This window comes from Schistocerca cancellata, chromosome 1 (genome assembly GCF_023864275.1).
Source record: "Schistocerca cancellata isolate TAMUIC-IGC-003103 chromosome 1, iqSchCanc2.1, whole genome shotgun sequence".
Taxonomy (NCBI): Eukaryota; Metazoa; Arthropoda; class Insecta; order Orthoptera; family Acrididae; genus Schistocerca; species Schistocerca cancellata.
Window position 1 is genome coordinate 321,818,404 of NC_064626.1, and position 16,727 is coordinate 321,835,130.

A 16,727-nucleotide genomic window follows, 5' to 3' on the forward strand; every position below is an offset into this window, starting at 1 on the left:
CAAAGAAAGCAGGTGTTGACAGAAGTGAAAATTACTGAACGACCAGTATAATAAGCCAAGGCTGTAAAATACTAACATGAATTCTTTACAGACGAATGGAAAAACTGGTAGAAGCCAACCTAGGGAAGATCAGTTCGGATTCCGTAGAAATGTTGGAACACATGAGGTAATACTGACCGTACGACTTATCTTGGAAGATAGATTAAGGAAAGGTAAACCTATGTTTCTAGCAATTGTATACTTAAAGAAAGCTTTTGACAAGAATACTCTCTTTCAAATTCTGAAGGTGGCAGAGGTAAAATACAGGGAGCAAAAGGCTATTTACAATTTGTACAGATACCAGATGGCAGTTATAAGAGTCAAGGGGCATGGAAGGGAAGCAGTGGTTCGGAGGAGAGAGAGAGAGAGAGAGAGAGAGAGAGAGAGAGAGAGAGAGAGAGGGTAGTAGCCTATCCCCAATGTTATTCAATCTGTATAGTGAGCAAGCAGTAAAGGAAACAAGAGAAAAATTTGGAGTAGGAATTAAAATCCATGGAGAAGAAATAAAAACATTTGAGGTTCGCCGATGACATTTTCATTCTGTCAGAGACAGCAAAGGACCTGGAAGAGCAGTTGAACGGAATGGACAGTGTCTTGAAAGATGGATACAAGATGAATATCAAAAGCAAAACGCGGATAATGAGATGTCAAATTAAATCAGGTGATACCGAGGGAATTAGATTAGAAAATGAGACGCTTACAGTAGTAGATGAGTTTTGCTATTTGGGGAGCAAAATAACTGCTGATGGTCGGAGTAGAGAGGATATAAAATGTAGACTGGCAATGGAAAGGAAAGCGTTTCTGAAGAAGAGAAATTTGTTAACATCGAGTATAGATTTAAGTGTTAGGAAGTCGTTTCTGAAGGTAGCTGTATGGAGTGTAGCCATGTATGGAAGTGAAACATGGACGATAAATAGTTCCGACAAGAAGAGAATAGAAGCTTTCGAAATGTGGTGCTACAGAAGAATGCTGAAGATCAGATGGGTAGATTACATAAGTAATGAGGAGGTACTGAACAGAACTGGGGAGAAGACAAACGTGTGGTACAACTTTAATAGAAGAAGGGATCGATTGGTAGGACATGTTCTGAGGCATCATCAAGGGATCAGAATTTAGTTGGAGGGCAGCATGGAGGGTAAAAATTGTAGAGGGATACCAAGAGATGAATACACTACGCAGTTTCAGAAAGACGAAGGTTTCAGTAGGTACTGGGAGATGAAGAGGCTTGCACAGGATAGAGTAGCAGGGAGAGCTGCATCAAACCAGTCTCTGGACTGAAGACAACAACAACATGATATCTTCAACTGCACCGAGATACCTTCTACTATTTGCAATCACTTTTGTGTTAAATTACACCATTTTCAAGTCCCAGGACATAGTTGACATTTCTTTTGTGGCAACTGTACAAAAGATATATTTTCAATTAAAGGGAACCCATTCACTGAATAGGAGAAGTGTTGAGTCATCAATGGTCATATACAAAAGAGAAAGAAAACTTGCCAGCTTTTGGAATAGATTTTTTGTCGAGCTAGAGTACAAAAATACACCTGTGCCCTTACATTTTCCCTTCTGGACACACAATGCTGGGACTGCATTTCGGCAGGTGGACTAGGTTGGCTGGGGGTTGCGTTGGGAGGGTATGGGGAGGGTAGAGGGAGAGAGGCAGGAGGCGGGAAGGGGGATTGGAGGTGGGTAGTTAAGAGTCTATGATGGAAGCAGTATGTTTGCTGGCTAGGAATGTAAGATTGGTGGATGGTATGTGCATGGGCCAGGCATGTGATGTATGTCCTGAGTTAGTAGGGTGTGGCGCACGATGAAGATTATGTGGAGATGTGGACGGGAAGGGAGTGGCAGGACAGATGACGGAGAAACTGTTGGGTGGTTGGCGCAGGGACAGTGGGTTAACAGAGATTGAGGCCACGGGGGTTATGGAACTGAAGGATGTGTTGCAACGGTAACTCCCACCTGCGTAATTCAGAAAAGCTAGTGGTGGATGGAAGGCTTCAGGTGGCTCAGGTTATGAAGCAGCCATTGAAATATAGCATGTTGTGCTCTAATACATGTTCTGTCAACTATGTTCTAGGCCACAATCATTCTGGTGACCAGCTGGTTGGTTCTCACACTCACACTCACACACAAATTAAAATAAAATAAAAAAATTGTGTAGCGATTGCAGCACAACTGGTATCTGACAAGGATGCTTTCACAGATGGCTTATGGCTCTGACGGGATATGATAAGCCCATGACAAGACTGGAGTTTAAAGTGGGTGGATTGGGCAGGTCTTGCACCTTGGTCTTCCACAGGGATATAACCCTTGTGGCTAAGGATTTGGGAGTGGTTTAGAGAAACTCATGCACCTGCCACCCCTCCCTCTCCCACATTCCTAGCTAGGAAACCTACTGCCTCCCTCCAAGCTGCTAACTGCCCATCCCCACCCTTCTTTCTGAATCCCACCTCTCTTCCCCTATAAGCACCCCACCCAACACAACCTCAATCCCACCCTACTTCACCTATGGGGATGCAATCACACCACCTCCATCCCTCCCTAGTTCACCTACAGAAAGGCAATCACAGCATCGTGTGTCCGGTTAGTATACTGTAGGGATGCAGGTGTGCGTGCGTTTCTAACTTGACAAAGGATTTATTCTGAACTTTTGCAAGTTTTCTTTCTCTTTTTGTGGTGAGTGGTCTCCTTCACTCCCAAATTATTTAATTTCAACCAGGACCTTCCTACCACAGCAGAGTGTATATGTGGATAAGAAAAAAAAAAGTTTTCTGACCTCTCAGTTAAATATGAACTTTTACTGGGTTAAAATGCTGTTTTTCTGTGGTAAGTGACAATACCCTTTCCTTTGAGCTGTAAAACTTGTCAGTCCTTTGAATGGTGAAAGTTTTATGGACCAGTATAGAAATTCCTGGCACTTTAGAAAACGAAACCCAGCAAAAAACAAAGCATTTTGAAAAGATCTCTAATGCACCAAATACAGCAACAAGAATTCCACATGGCAGCTTGTGAAGCATTGAAATCAAGATAGTGGTACATCTTTGTCAGCCGATCATAGTTCGTGTCACATGACCTTGCCAGCCAATGGCAGCAGATATTCAGAGCAGTGGACATTTGATGTCATCAGCCACAAGCAACTTCATTGTTAGCGCGAACACACAAATACGAAAAGTTAATGGTTTAAGTTAATATATAAATGAAGATGATGTAACTAACAAAACGAAAGCATTGGTATGTTGATAGACACACAAACAAATACAAACACACATACACAAAACTAGAGCTTTTGCAACCTAAGGTTGCTTCATCAGCAAAGAGGGAAGGAGAGGGAAAGATGAAAGGATGTGGGTTTTAATGGAGAGGGTAAGGAGTCACTCCAATCCCAGGAGTGGAAAGACCTACCTTAGGGGCAGAAAAGGACAGGTATACGCTCGCGCACACACACATATCCATCTGCACATGTACAGACACAAGCAGACATATGTAAAGGCAAAGAGTTTGGGCAGAGATGTCAGTCGAGGCGGAAGTACAGAGGCAAAGATGATGTTGGATGACAGGTGAGGTATGAGTGGCGGCAACTTGAAATTAGTGGAGGTTGAGGTCAGGTAGGTAACGGGAAGAGGGGATATATCGAAGGTCAAGTTCCCATCTCTGGAGTTCTGACACGTTGGTGTTAGTGGGAAGTATCCAGATAACCCGGACGGTGTAACACTGTGCCAAGATGTGCTGGCCGTGCACCAAGGCATGTTTAACCACAGGGTGATCCTCATTACCAACTAACACTGTGCCTATGTCCATTCTTGCGAATGGACAGTTTGTTGCTGGTCATTCCCACATAGAAAGCTTCACAGTGTAGGCAGGTCAGTTGGTAAATCACGTGGGTGCTTTCACACGTGGCTCTACCTTTGATCGTGTACACCTTCCGGGTTACAGGACTGGAGTAGGTGGTGGTGGGAGGGTGCATGGGACAGGTTTTACACCAGGGGCGGTTACAAGGGTAGGAGCCAGAGGGTACGGAAGGTGGTTTGGGGATTTCGTAGGGATGAACCAAGAGGTTACGAAGGTTAAGTGGACAGCGGAAAGACACTCTTGGTGGAGTGGGGAGGATTTCATGAAGGATGGATCTCATTTCAGGGCACGATTTGAGGAAATCGTATCCCTGCTGGAGAGCCACATTCAGAGTCTGATCCAGTCCCGGAAAGTATCCTGTCACAAGTGGGGCACTTTTTGGGTGGTTCTGTGGGAGGTTCTGGGTTTGAGGGGATGAGGAAGTGGCTCTGGTTATTTGCTTCTGTACCAGGTCGGGAGGGTAGTTGCAGGATGTGAAAGCTGTTTTCAGGTTGTTGGTGTAACGGTTCAGGGATTCAGGACTGGAGCAGATTCGTTTGCCACAAAGACCTAGGCTGTAGGGAAGGGACCGTTTGATATGGAATGGGTGGCAGCTGTCATAATCGAGGTACTGTTGCTTGTTGGTGGGTTAGATGTGGACAGATGTAGGAAGCTGGCCATTGGACAGATGGAGGTCAATGTCAAGGAAAGTGGCATAGGATTTGGAGTAGGACCAGGTGAATCTGATGGAACCAAAGGAATTGAGGTTGGAGAGGAAATTCTGGAGTTGTTCTTCAATAATATATAAACAAAGATGCTGTAACTTACCAAACGAGAAAGCGTTGGTATGTTGATAGGAGACAATAAAAAACACACAAACACACACACAAATTTCAAGCTTTCGCAACCCAAGGTTACTTCATCAGGAAAGAGGGAAGGAGAGAGAAAGATTAAAGGATGTGGATTTTAAGGGAGAGGGTAAGGAGTCATTCCAATCCCGGAAGCGGAAAGACTTACCTTAGGGCGGAAAAAAGGATAGGTATACACTTGCTCACACACACACACACACACACACACACACACACACACACACACACATTTGCACATATACAGACACAGGCAGACATATATATCATAGCTACAAGAAAAGCTAAGCTTCCACATTTATTGGTCATCAAAGGTTTTTCATGAAATGAATGGACAAGATGAAATGAAGTTTCAGTGTGGTATACTTTGAAACAATCTTTGACACGAAGTCCTACAAGAAGCAGACTGAAATTCATATGTGCTTCTTCCTCAGTCTTCTTACTGGCTAAGTGCATAATAAATTAATTGTGAATTGAATTATTCACTAACTAAAAACATTTCCACGGACCGTTTTGTAACTTTTTCCAGTCAAAGAGAAGAAAATTTTGGTTCTTGATTTCTTCATACTTATCAACTTCCTGGCAAATATCTCCAATTATCATCAGCATGAATAACCCTATGTTTTGCTGATGAAGTGTTGTTGCCCACTGTCAACAAATGCCAGAGAAATACAGTCTTACCTGGGTACTGCAACTCGTGAGTTCACAGTTGGGTTACCAGAACTCTGGAAGTCCACAGTCGTGTGAGCTTACTTGGATTCTTAGTTTGAAAAGTTAAGATAGGGTGTCCAAATGTTTGTAATCCGACTGTAATCAAATGCAGTGATACCACACATCTTGCTATTCCTGTGCTTGGCTGTCACCCCTGCAGCCACTGCAGGGTTTAGCCTTGAGGCATACCAACTATTCCACATTCTCTCTCTCTCTCTCTCTCTCTCTCTCTCTCTCTCTCTCTCTCTCTCTCCCCCCCCCCCCCCCCCCACTCACTCCCCCACCCACACCTCCCTCACCCGCACCCACCCAAACACAACTGATGCCTCTTATTAAGCTGTTCACTAGGGTTATTTTCAGCAGTGCTCAGAACAAAAAATAGTTGATAATGCCAGTCTCTCACTGGTAGGGTATTCTCAATTCATTCAAATACCAGAATGTTGTTCTGCATTGATGGTTTGTATGGAACAACCGTATTGTGTCTTTGTACTACACATTAACACATCTAATGTCAGATCAATTGAATGACAATGCCAACAATGAGAAATTTAACAATATCTCTTTTTTAATCTTGATAGTATTTTACTTTCACAAAATGACTTCCAAGAGAAGTGAATTTTGCCTGTTTAAAACAGGTGTTCTGCCAATTACATTCCACATGTTCAACAACCCCCCCTGAACCATGGACCTTGACGTTGGTGGGGAGGCATGCGTACCTCAGCGATACAGATAGCGTACCGTAGGTGCAACCACAACGGAGGGGTATCTGTTGAGAGGCCAGACAAATGTGTGGTTCCTGAAGAGGGGCAGCAGCCTTTTCAGCAGTTGCAGGAGCAACAGTCTGAATGACTGATCTGGGCTTGTAACACTAACCAAAACGGCCTTGCTGTTGTGGTACTGCGAACGGCTGAAAGCAAGGGGAAACTATAGCCATCATTTTTCCAGAGGGCATGCAGCTTTAATGTATTGTTAAATGATGATTGCGTCCTCTTGGGTAAAATATTTCGGAGGTAAAATAGTCCCCCATTCAGATCTCCGGGCAGGGACTACTCAGGAGGACGTTGTTATCAGGAGAAATAATACTGGTATTCTACGGATCAGAGCTTGGAATGCCAGATCCCTTAATTGGCCAGGTAGGTTAGAAAATTTAAAAAGGGAAATGGATAGGTTAAAGTTAGATATAGTGGGAATTAGTGAAGTTTGGTGGCAGGAGGAACAAGACTTTTGGTCAGGTGACTACAGGGTTATAAATACAAAATCAATTAGGGGTAATGCAGGAGTAGGTTTAATAATGAATAGGAAAATAGGAATGTGGGTAAGCTACTACAAACAGCATAGTGAACACATTATTGTGGCCAAGATAGATATGAAGCCCATGCCTACCACAGTTACATATGCCAACTAGCTCGCAGATGACAAAGAGATTGATGAAATGTTATTCAGATAGTGAAGGGAGATGAAAATTTAATAGTCATGGGTGACTGGAACTAGACAGTAGGAAAAGGAAGAGAAGGAAACGTAGTAGGTGAATATGGAATGGGATTAAGGAATGAAAGAGGAAGTCGCCTGGTAGAATTTTATACAGAGCATAACTTAATCATAGCTAACATTTGGTTCGAGAACCATAAAAGAAGGCTGTATCCATGGAAGAAGCCTGGAGATACTGACAGGTTTCAGATTATATAATGGTAAGACAAGAGATTCAGGAACCAGGTTTTAAATTGTAAGACATTTCCAGAGGCAACCACAAATCTATTGGTCATGAACTGTAGATTAAAACTGAAGAAACTGCAAAAAGGTGGAAATTAAGGAGATGGGACCTGGATAAACTGAAAGAACCAGAGGTTGTAGAGAGCTTCAGGGAGAGCATTAGGGAATGTTTGACAAGTATGGGGGAAAGAAATACAGTAGGAGAAGAATGAGTAGCTTTGAGAGACGAAATAGTGAAGATAGCAGAGGATCAAGTAGGTACAAAGAAGAGGGCTAATAGAAATACTTGGGTAAAAGAAGAGATACTGGATTTAATTGATGAAAGGAGACAATATAAAAATGCAGTAAATGAAACAGGCAAAAAGGAATACAAACGTCTCAAAAATGAGATCAACAGGACGTGAAAAATGGCTAAGCAGGGATGGCTAGATGACAAATGTAAGGATGTAGAGGTGCATATCATTAGGGATAAGATAGATACTGCCTACAGGAAAATTAAAGAGACCTTTGGAGGAAAAAGAACCACCTGCATGAATATCAGGGGCTCAGATGGAAATCCAGTTCTAAGCAAAGAAGGGAAAGCAAGAAGGTGGAAGGAATATATAGAGGGTCTATACAAGGGTGACGTTCTTGAGGACAATATTATAGAAATGGAAGAGAATGTAGAGAAGATGAAATAGCAGATATGATACTGCATGCAGAGTTTGACAGAGCACTGAAAGACTTAAGTCGAAAAAAGGCCCCGGGAGTAGGCAACATTCCATTAGAACTACTGACAGCCTTGGGAGAGTCAGGCCTAAAAGAACTTTACCATCTAGTGAGGAAGATGTATGAGACAGGCGAAATGCCTTAGGGCTTCAAGAAGAATATAATAATTCCAATCCCAAAGGAAGCAGGTGTTGACAGATGCGAAAATTACCGAACTATCAGTTTAATAAGCCATGGCTGCAAAATACTAACACGAATTCTTTACAGACGAATGGAAAAACTGGTAGAAGCCGAGCTCGGGGAAAATCAGTTTGGATTTCGTAGAAATGTTGGAACATGTGAGGCAATACCGACCCTATTACTTATCTTAGAAAATAGATTAAGGAAAGGCAAACTTACGTCTCTAGCATTTGTAGACTTAGAGAAAGCTTTTGACAATGTTGAGTGGAATACACTCTTTCAAATTATGAAGGGGTCAAATACAGGGAGCGAAGGGCTATTTACAATTTGTACAGATACCAGATGGCAGTTATAAGAGTCGAGGGGCATGAAAGGGAAGCAATGGTTGGGAAGGGAGTGAGACAGGATTGTCGTCTATCCCCAATGTTATTCACTCTATATATTGAGCAAGTAGTAAACGAAACAAAAGAAAAATTTGGAGTAGGTATTAAAATCCATGTAGGAGAAACAAAAACTTTGAGGTTCGCCGATGACATTGTAAGTCTGTCAGAGACAGCAAAGGACTTGGAAGAGCAGTTGAACGGAATGGACAGTGTCTTGAAAGGAGGGTATAAGATGAACATAAAAACCAAAATGAGGATAATGGAATGTTGTCGAATTAAATCGGGTGATGCTGCAGGAATTAGATTAGAAAAGGAAACGCTTACAGCAGTAGATGAGTTTTGCTATTTGGGGAGCAAACTAACTGATGATGGTCGAAGTAGAGAGGATATAAAATGTAGAGTGACAATGGCAAGGAAAGCATTTCTGAAGAAGAGAAATTTGTTAACATCGAGTATAGAGTTAAGTGTCAGGAAGTCTTTTCTGAAGGTATTTGTATAAAGTGTATCCATGTATGGAAGGGAAAAATGGACAATAAACAGTTTATAGAATCTTTCGAAAGGAGGTGCTACAAAAGAATGCTAAAATTCAGATGGGTAGATCACGTAACAAATGAGGTACTGAATAGAATTGGAGAGAAGAGAAATTTGTGGCACAACTTGGCTAGAAGAAGGGTTGGTAGGGCATATTCTAAGGCATCAAGGGATGACCAATTTTATTGGAGGGCAGCATGGAGGGTAAAAATCAGAGGGAGACCAAGAGATGAATACACTAAACAGATTCAGAAGGATGTACGCTGCAGTAGGTACTGGAAGATGAAGAACCTTGTACAGGATAGAGTAGCATGGAGAGCTGCATCAAACCAGTCTCTGGACTGAAGACGACAACAACAACAACATGTTCAACAAAGGCACTCTGACAACGTAACAGTTGTAATGCATAAACAGCAGTAGTTTACAAAAAAAATTTTAATGAATTAGGAAGTATTTTCTGCAAACTATGTGTAAAATATGAGAAATTTTAACACACATCAGTGGTGTAAGGTAATCACAAGGTTATAAATTACAAACAATTCAATTCAAGGATGAAATAACCACAATATGAAAATGATAGGTTGTTACTCACCAAACTGGCACTGCGTCACAGGCAGACACAATGAAAAGGACTGCAAAAAATATTAAGCTTTCAGACAAAGCTCGACTCAGTTGGGCCCCAATGCCCAGGGACAAATGGACATGGATGTGCGATTTGTACTTCAGAAGCAGAAATTTTACTTCAGAAGCAGAAATCGTGCATGCAGAAGCATCCCCCCCCCCCCCCTTCCCACACACATACTTGTGACCATAGACATGCTACAAATTTGCTTAGTTGAAAGATGATTTACACAAAATTAAAATCTAAGAACAAAATTGATGAACAACAAGTACCTATCACTGAGCAATCTCTCAGGTCTATACTCCACTAAAATGTAAATTTATGAAAAATGCAAACTTGGATATAATTAATTGTACGAGTTATTACTACTGACAAAGGAAAATATGGAACATATATTCAGAATACTTTCTTAATTGAAGACAACTAGCTTGTGAAAGTATTGCAATGTACAATCAAATATCATCATCTTACTGGGTTTACCTATTTGCTTTAATGACAAATGGAAACTCTCATATGTTAAAATTATGTGGTTCACTGCTAGGCTAACAATTAGCAACACTAGCTACATCAGGATGGAATTAATCATGACACCAAGAGCTTAATACCACAAAGATTTCAAAATACTTTCATACAATGCACAGCGTTTCATTACCTATTTGTCATTTGCAATTCACTTCTCCAAAGCTGGCATTGTCCTTACTCTAAATAAACTTTTGTCATCTTGAAGTGGCAGGTATTTCTTTGTCTGCTGGCAAGGTAAGTAATGATACCTAGTTGGAGGCAGGTAAGAATTTCAATCTATAATGAGTAATGAAATACTTGTAAAATTTCCACTTAAAAGAAAAATTTAATAAGCAATAGGAAATGTGCTGACCTTCAATAAAGGATCAGCATTCTCAAGAAACCATCCAGCTACAGCATGCCCTGCTTCATGATATGCAACGGTCTTCTTCTCTTCAGGCTGAAGGACATTAGTTTTTTTCTCCATTCCCGCTACAACTCTCTCAATAGCTTGTTCAAAGTTTTTCATTGATATAGATTCACTCAGATCACGAGCAGCAATCAACGCAGCCTCATTACAAACATTGGCAATGTCGGCACCTATTTTAGAACAATAAACTGTTAGTCAATTAAAAATAAAATGTACACAGTAAGGAAGAATGTGGTTGAATATGCTTAATTAAGCCTTTCACTGACACACACACACACACACACACACACACACACACACACACACACACACACACACACACAGCCTGCATTCTTCACTGAGAGATGGTATTCTGGCTGCTATGAAATACTTATCAAATTTTAAGAAACCTACTTGGTGAAAAAAAATTTACTTTTGCACATTTTACAGTGTGATATCTTTGTTCGATAAAGGGCACTTTCTTCTCCTCATTTGTCATAATTACTGTGCTGAATCAAATTAAGTAAAACATTACACGAGATTATAAACATTTTACATAGGCAAAAATGTAGTGTGTAAACTTTGCGTATGGTTGAAGGTAAGATATTGAAATTTTATTTAAAACTGAGAGTACAGAAAAATCTCATTTCATTCTCAGGTTATTGGTTTTTATATCCCGTGGACATACCATTTCATCCCTTCACATCGGGAATTATGCCGTCTCAACAATCGTCTCAATAATTGTCATAATTTATAAACAATTAAAGAAATCCGAACAAGGCTTTTCACAAATGATAGTACGCAAAGAGGCACATATGTTTTACCAAAAATACATGAAACTTTTTTATTCGTAGATATATGGAAGTAATTCGTCCACAGCAGTGAGAGGTTGGCACAACGAGGCGCATGCCCATGTCAAAAGCACTTTAAGAAAAATCCGGTGGCCGCATTTAAATACATCCTCAGCACCTGGAGAGCAGCAGAACACGATGTGTTAACCTGTTGACAGCTGTCAAAGGGTTAATGTAAGAGGTTCACTAGACATATCATTGAGGTCGTGATGTTTAATGGGATCGTACTTTAAAAACTTATTGTTCAATCACTCCTTTGTGGCAGTTAAAAGAATTACAGGTAACTAAGTTATTCCATTCTTGAACTGTCAAACTGCAACAAAATACCTACTTACCAGTAAAACCTGGTGTTAAGGCTGCCATTTTCCTTGCCAGATCAGTCTTGTCTAAACTAGTTTTTAAAGGCTGTAAATGTACTTTAAATATTGATGCTCTTCCTTTAATGTCTGGAGCAGGAACAAATATCTGTCTGTCAAATCTACCAGGTCGCAACAATGCTTTGTCTAGTATATCAACACGATTTGTTGCAGCGAGCACAACCACATTAGTAGTTGTATTAAATCCTGTAGACAATTAGAGAAAAAAGTATGAATGGTATGACAGTGACAATCTGCTACTAGATGTCAATTGAGGTTGTAAATCCATTAAAGGTACAAGTTATAATGACACTGAGTATATGCTTAACAGACTCTTTAAATATTTTCTGCTAATTAATCACAAGTTTTAAGATAACATGAACAAATTTTCTGATGCAACAGTCAAAGGCAAAAGGTAAACCATGCAGGCTGGTTATCATAACACAAGTCTCAGAGGCACACGATACTGGAGGAAGGACGTAGTCAATTAGAAGTCAACAGAAGAAGGGGATTAGCTCAATAAAGGTAGTTACCTGAACTGGAGCTTTGCCATTTGCTTACCAAGTCAGACCTTTCCACTGGACGGCAGTGGAGTTCTGTACACAAGATTTATGGAAAAACTTTTAGGTGATTTCAATTATTGGTGGCCACAGATGCAGCTTGTCGGCCATTGTATCCAGCGAGAGCCAAGTTATTTGTGACCAATTAAGTTACGATAAATCTGATCACACTTTTATTCATTACAGGCCAGCTCAATACTCCACAACATGTATGACGGAAACTCTCAGAGTTATATGGTGTTTAAAACTAAATATGCCATTACATCAATAAAATTTAATTACTAAAATAAAATCGAATAATGGGGAATGGAGAATGGTGTAACAACAGGATGGAAAGGATACATTGGATATGAGAAGCACTGAGTTGCAGAAAAAAAAGGCCCTCATTTGGGCCCCAGTGCTTAGAAACAGTGGACACGTGTGTGTGTGTGTGTGTGTGTGTGTGTGTGTGTGTGTGTGTGTGTGTGTGTGTGTGTGTGTGTGGCGGGGGGGGGGGGGGGGGGGGCTATTTTTTGGAAGGACTCTGTCCAAAAGATTAATATTTCAGCAGTCTTTTTCATTGTGCCTGTGTCTTAACTTATCTTTTAGATGGTGAGTCTTAATCTATCCTTTTGATATTGTTATACTTAAGTTACTGTTACAGTCATATAGTTATGGAGATGTACCATATGCGAAATGATACTGCCAACACATACATCTGACCAAAATAGCTCGGCAGTTCGTTAAATGGTTCAAACACATACAATTTACTTTTCAAATTCATCCAGAATGTACATGTACATATAATAAAATAACAGAACAATGTAAATACACATGTTATCTATCTTCCTATGTACAAAAGTGTTTTCTTCATTTGATGTGTTTTTGATAGATTTACTGTGATTTTGTGATTAAAAGAGAACTAGCAGATGTAGAATTGATAGGAAGGCATCAAAATAACCAGCATGGAAAGAAGAAAAATCCAATAATCTTAATATAATGATCATCTACATTTACAGGGTGTCTACGTGGACAAGAAAAAAATATTCCCGGATTTTTCCCGGATTTCCCGGTTAAAAACACAATTTCTCCCGGATGAAATTACGTATAAAGCGGGTGAAAATACATCTGTGTTAAGTATCAGTATACATTCCCTCGGAGCTTAAAAACCTATACATTTCCTCGGAGCTCAAAAACTTATCAGTCCTTTGAACCGTAAAGGCCTTATACCGGCGGAGGACGTCCCAGCACTCTAGGAAACGAAATCCAGGAAAAACAATGCGTTTGGGAAGTTGTTCGATGCGAGACAATATACACAGAGTTTATTTTCGTGTTTCGAAAGTATATACACAAATTCCACAAATTACAGCACGGTAGCTTCCGAAACTATAAAATAGAGATTGCGTGGAGCGATGCACTTTTGTCATCCAGTCATAGCTCATGTCACGTGATCTCGCTAGCAAATGACGGCAGTTAGAGCACGAGGCCTACGAGAAAGACAGGCCGCGGCGCGTACGTTACGAAGATAGGCCGAGCTCGCTCAACTCAGCAAAGTGCGTTTCTACACCGGTTAACTCTTAAGTAGATGTGTATGTCCGAACGAGAATTGCATCGTTCATTGGCATCCACTGTTATTAGTCCTACAATGATAGGAAGTCCGTAGGCCTACTAACAGGCTCTAATTTGGCAATTAAAATCGTACCAAAATGATTATCAGTTGCGTAGAAAAGTCGAGGTGTTCTGGCACGAAGAGACTTGTGACATTGCTCAGTAACACATTATGCACATTTTTTTGAAGGTCAATTACACTTTTCGCCATCGATTGCATATTTTTTATCTATGAAAGAACAACATAAAATATGAAAACTAACTTGAAGCTCGGTCTTTTTTTAGCGTGTGTTACACGTTAAGTCATATCAAATACAAATGTGCCGGTAAAATTTTAAATACTGGCATAAATGACTTATCTTCGGGGCCCGACATTTCTCAAATGGCGGATCCTCAAAGTGTTAACGTTTTGAATGAGAGTTATAACGCCCTGTGATTTAAGAAATTCACTGCACATTCTCACACGTAACATAAATCATCTTGCGTGGAAATTTACTTTGAAAGTAACGCATCTCAAGCCACTATTCGTAATATTTTCTGGTGATCTGTTAGGAATGTAAACAATTGAGACGTCACGCACATCGAATGCACGTTAGTTATTACGGACGTACTGCATAATCTTCGACCTAAAGCCTTTGACACTTTTCGGTGTCCGCAAACTGGTCTGTGCATTGTGTAAATTACCCATTTTCTATGCAACTAAACTTTTATTTTGGTGTTACTCTCTGATTTATGTTTCATTGCTGCAGTATTATTCAGCATTAGTGGACTAAAGTTCATTGTCAGCGTATCAGATCTTACACGTCAAACCTATAAAACTTTAACTGAAATCTAAAACAATGAAAAATCCCGGAATTCTAAAAAATTCCCGGGTTTTTCCCGGATTTGTCCCGGATGAAAAAATTCCCGGGTTTTTCCCGGATCTCCCGGATGTCCCGGGCCGTATACACCCTGATTTAAATAAGTGGATCTTCTTTAAATTTTACACTGGCTAGTAGATGTAAATTAGCAGTGGGGAGGAAATAAGTCTATTTAGGGCTGTGTGTTTGTGCTTCGTGATCTGATGTTGTCTGTTCTTGGAGGAGGAAACATTGCGCCACTGGCAGCAAAGATTCGGCCTTGAAATGTAAAGGAGGAGATTACTGTTTAACGTCCCGTCAACAACGAGGTCATTAGAGACGGAGCACAAGCTCGGATTAGGGAAGGATGGGGAAGGAAATAGGCCGTGCCCTTTCTAAGAACCATCCCGGCATTTGCCTGAAGCAATTTAGGGAAATCACGGAAAACCTAAATCAGGATGGCCGGATGCGGGATTGAACCATCGTCCTACCGAATGCGAGTCCAGTGTGTTAACCACTGCGCCACCTCGCTCGGTTTGAAATGTAAAAAAAAACTGCAATATGAGACATGTAGTAGAGCTTTTCGAGCATATCATAGTGCTGTTTTGGACTGACTCAGAGAATCACACGTATATACTGGATGCATATTTTCACTAGAGATGGACCTTATATAGGCAACAGACTAATGTTGCACGGGATATTGCATTCCTAATGGGCGATTTGGACTTTAGTCACATATGGTGCTACTATACTGCACTAGCAGGCCATGGACCCCAGCAGTTGCAGAGCTGATCAAAGCAACATTATGTCAGGTGGAGCAATACCACAGTCTGTTTCCACATTGCAGGCCAGGGATCAGTGCTTGCAGTACCACTGACACAGCAGAGAAGGTGGGGCTGACCACAAATGACAGGTCAGCTGCCACATCTTTTGGCTGCCATATTGTTTTTTGTGCGCATGATTTGAAGTGGGGGTTCGGCAAAACAGGTAGGCACCAAACCTGAAAATACCCCTACTTTTTAGCCAAAGGCAAAGCAGTCTGGCAGCGCCTACTACATCGGAAGGTCCACACCAGCCAATGAAGCAACACCATTCTGCCACCACAAGATTTGGGATCCACCACAGACAAGTTGACTCCTGGTTTTAAATGCTTTCCTATTCGGGCTGGCTTTAGCCACAGCTGAAGGGCAGGCATTTGTGATCAGGCTAGTGCAGTCATCCATCCACTTGTACCTGCACATGCAAACTGACACTGTATACCTCTCACAGGGGCAGACACCATCACCGAGGGCTGTCCCCCAGCTTCCGCATCTAAATGTAAGCTCTGTCCTGAGCTGCGGAATCAGTGTCTGGAATTGAAGTGGCTCATGGTCACACATAAGATATCTATCTATCTATAGCTTGAGCCTTTTCCCGCAGTTAATGCTGGGTCAGTCATAGTTAATCAGATTTGGCATGTTAATGTTTAAGGGGTGGCCAGGTGCCCTTCCTGCCGCCACCCCGTACCCCCTGGGATGGAATTAGTGTACCCCAACTGTCTGCATTGAGTGTAATACATGGAATAGTGCGAAAGTGTTCAAATGTCTGCGAGCTGTGTAACTGAGGCGGAAGATGGGGACCAGCTCGGTATTCACCTAGCGGGATGTGGAAAACCACCTAAAAACCACATAGAGGCTAGCCGGCGCATCGGCCCTCGTCGTTAATCCACTGGACTGATTTGATTACGGGGCCAGTGCGCCTACCCGAGTCCAGGAAGCAGCGCGTTATCTCTCTCAGCTACCCCGGCAGGTGGTCGCACATAAGATGTAATCCAGGGTATTTCAAAAAGAATGACCTGATTTCAAAACTCCATACTTATTGATGGAAACATACTAAAAACACAGGTTAGACTGCAAAATAATAAAAAATCTTGACTATGCGATTACAAATGCTCTGTGTATTCACCAGCAGCAGAATGACAACCTCTAGATGACAGCTCAATTTGTCAAACTTCACACAAGGTATTTCCTTTTACAGAATTTATGGCGGCTGTTATTCCTT

The 16,727-nt window shown here is 41.2% G+C and overlaps 1 protein-coding gene across 1 annotated transcript in view; it reads right to left on the reverse strand.

Annotated features, from left to right (window-relative positions):
* The window catches only part of LOC126173141 (AFG3-like protein 2), a 137,135-nt gene that overhangs the window by 24,727 nt on the left and 95,681 nt on the right, over positions 1 to 16,727 (reverse strand). Inside the window, exons 10-11 of the mRNA XM_049920933.1 lie at positions 11,681 to 11,908; positions 10,459 to 10,685 (exon numbers count right to left, since the gene is read on the reverse strand). Of these exons, the coding sequence (XP_049776890.1) occupies positions 10,459 to 10,685; positions 11,681 to 11,908 (455 nt within the window). The remainder of the gene's footprint in view (positions 1 to 10,458; positions 10,686 to 11,680; positions 11,909 to 16,727) is intronic.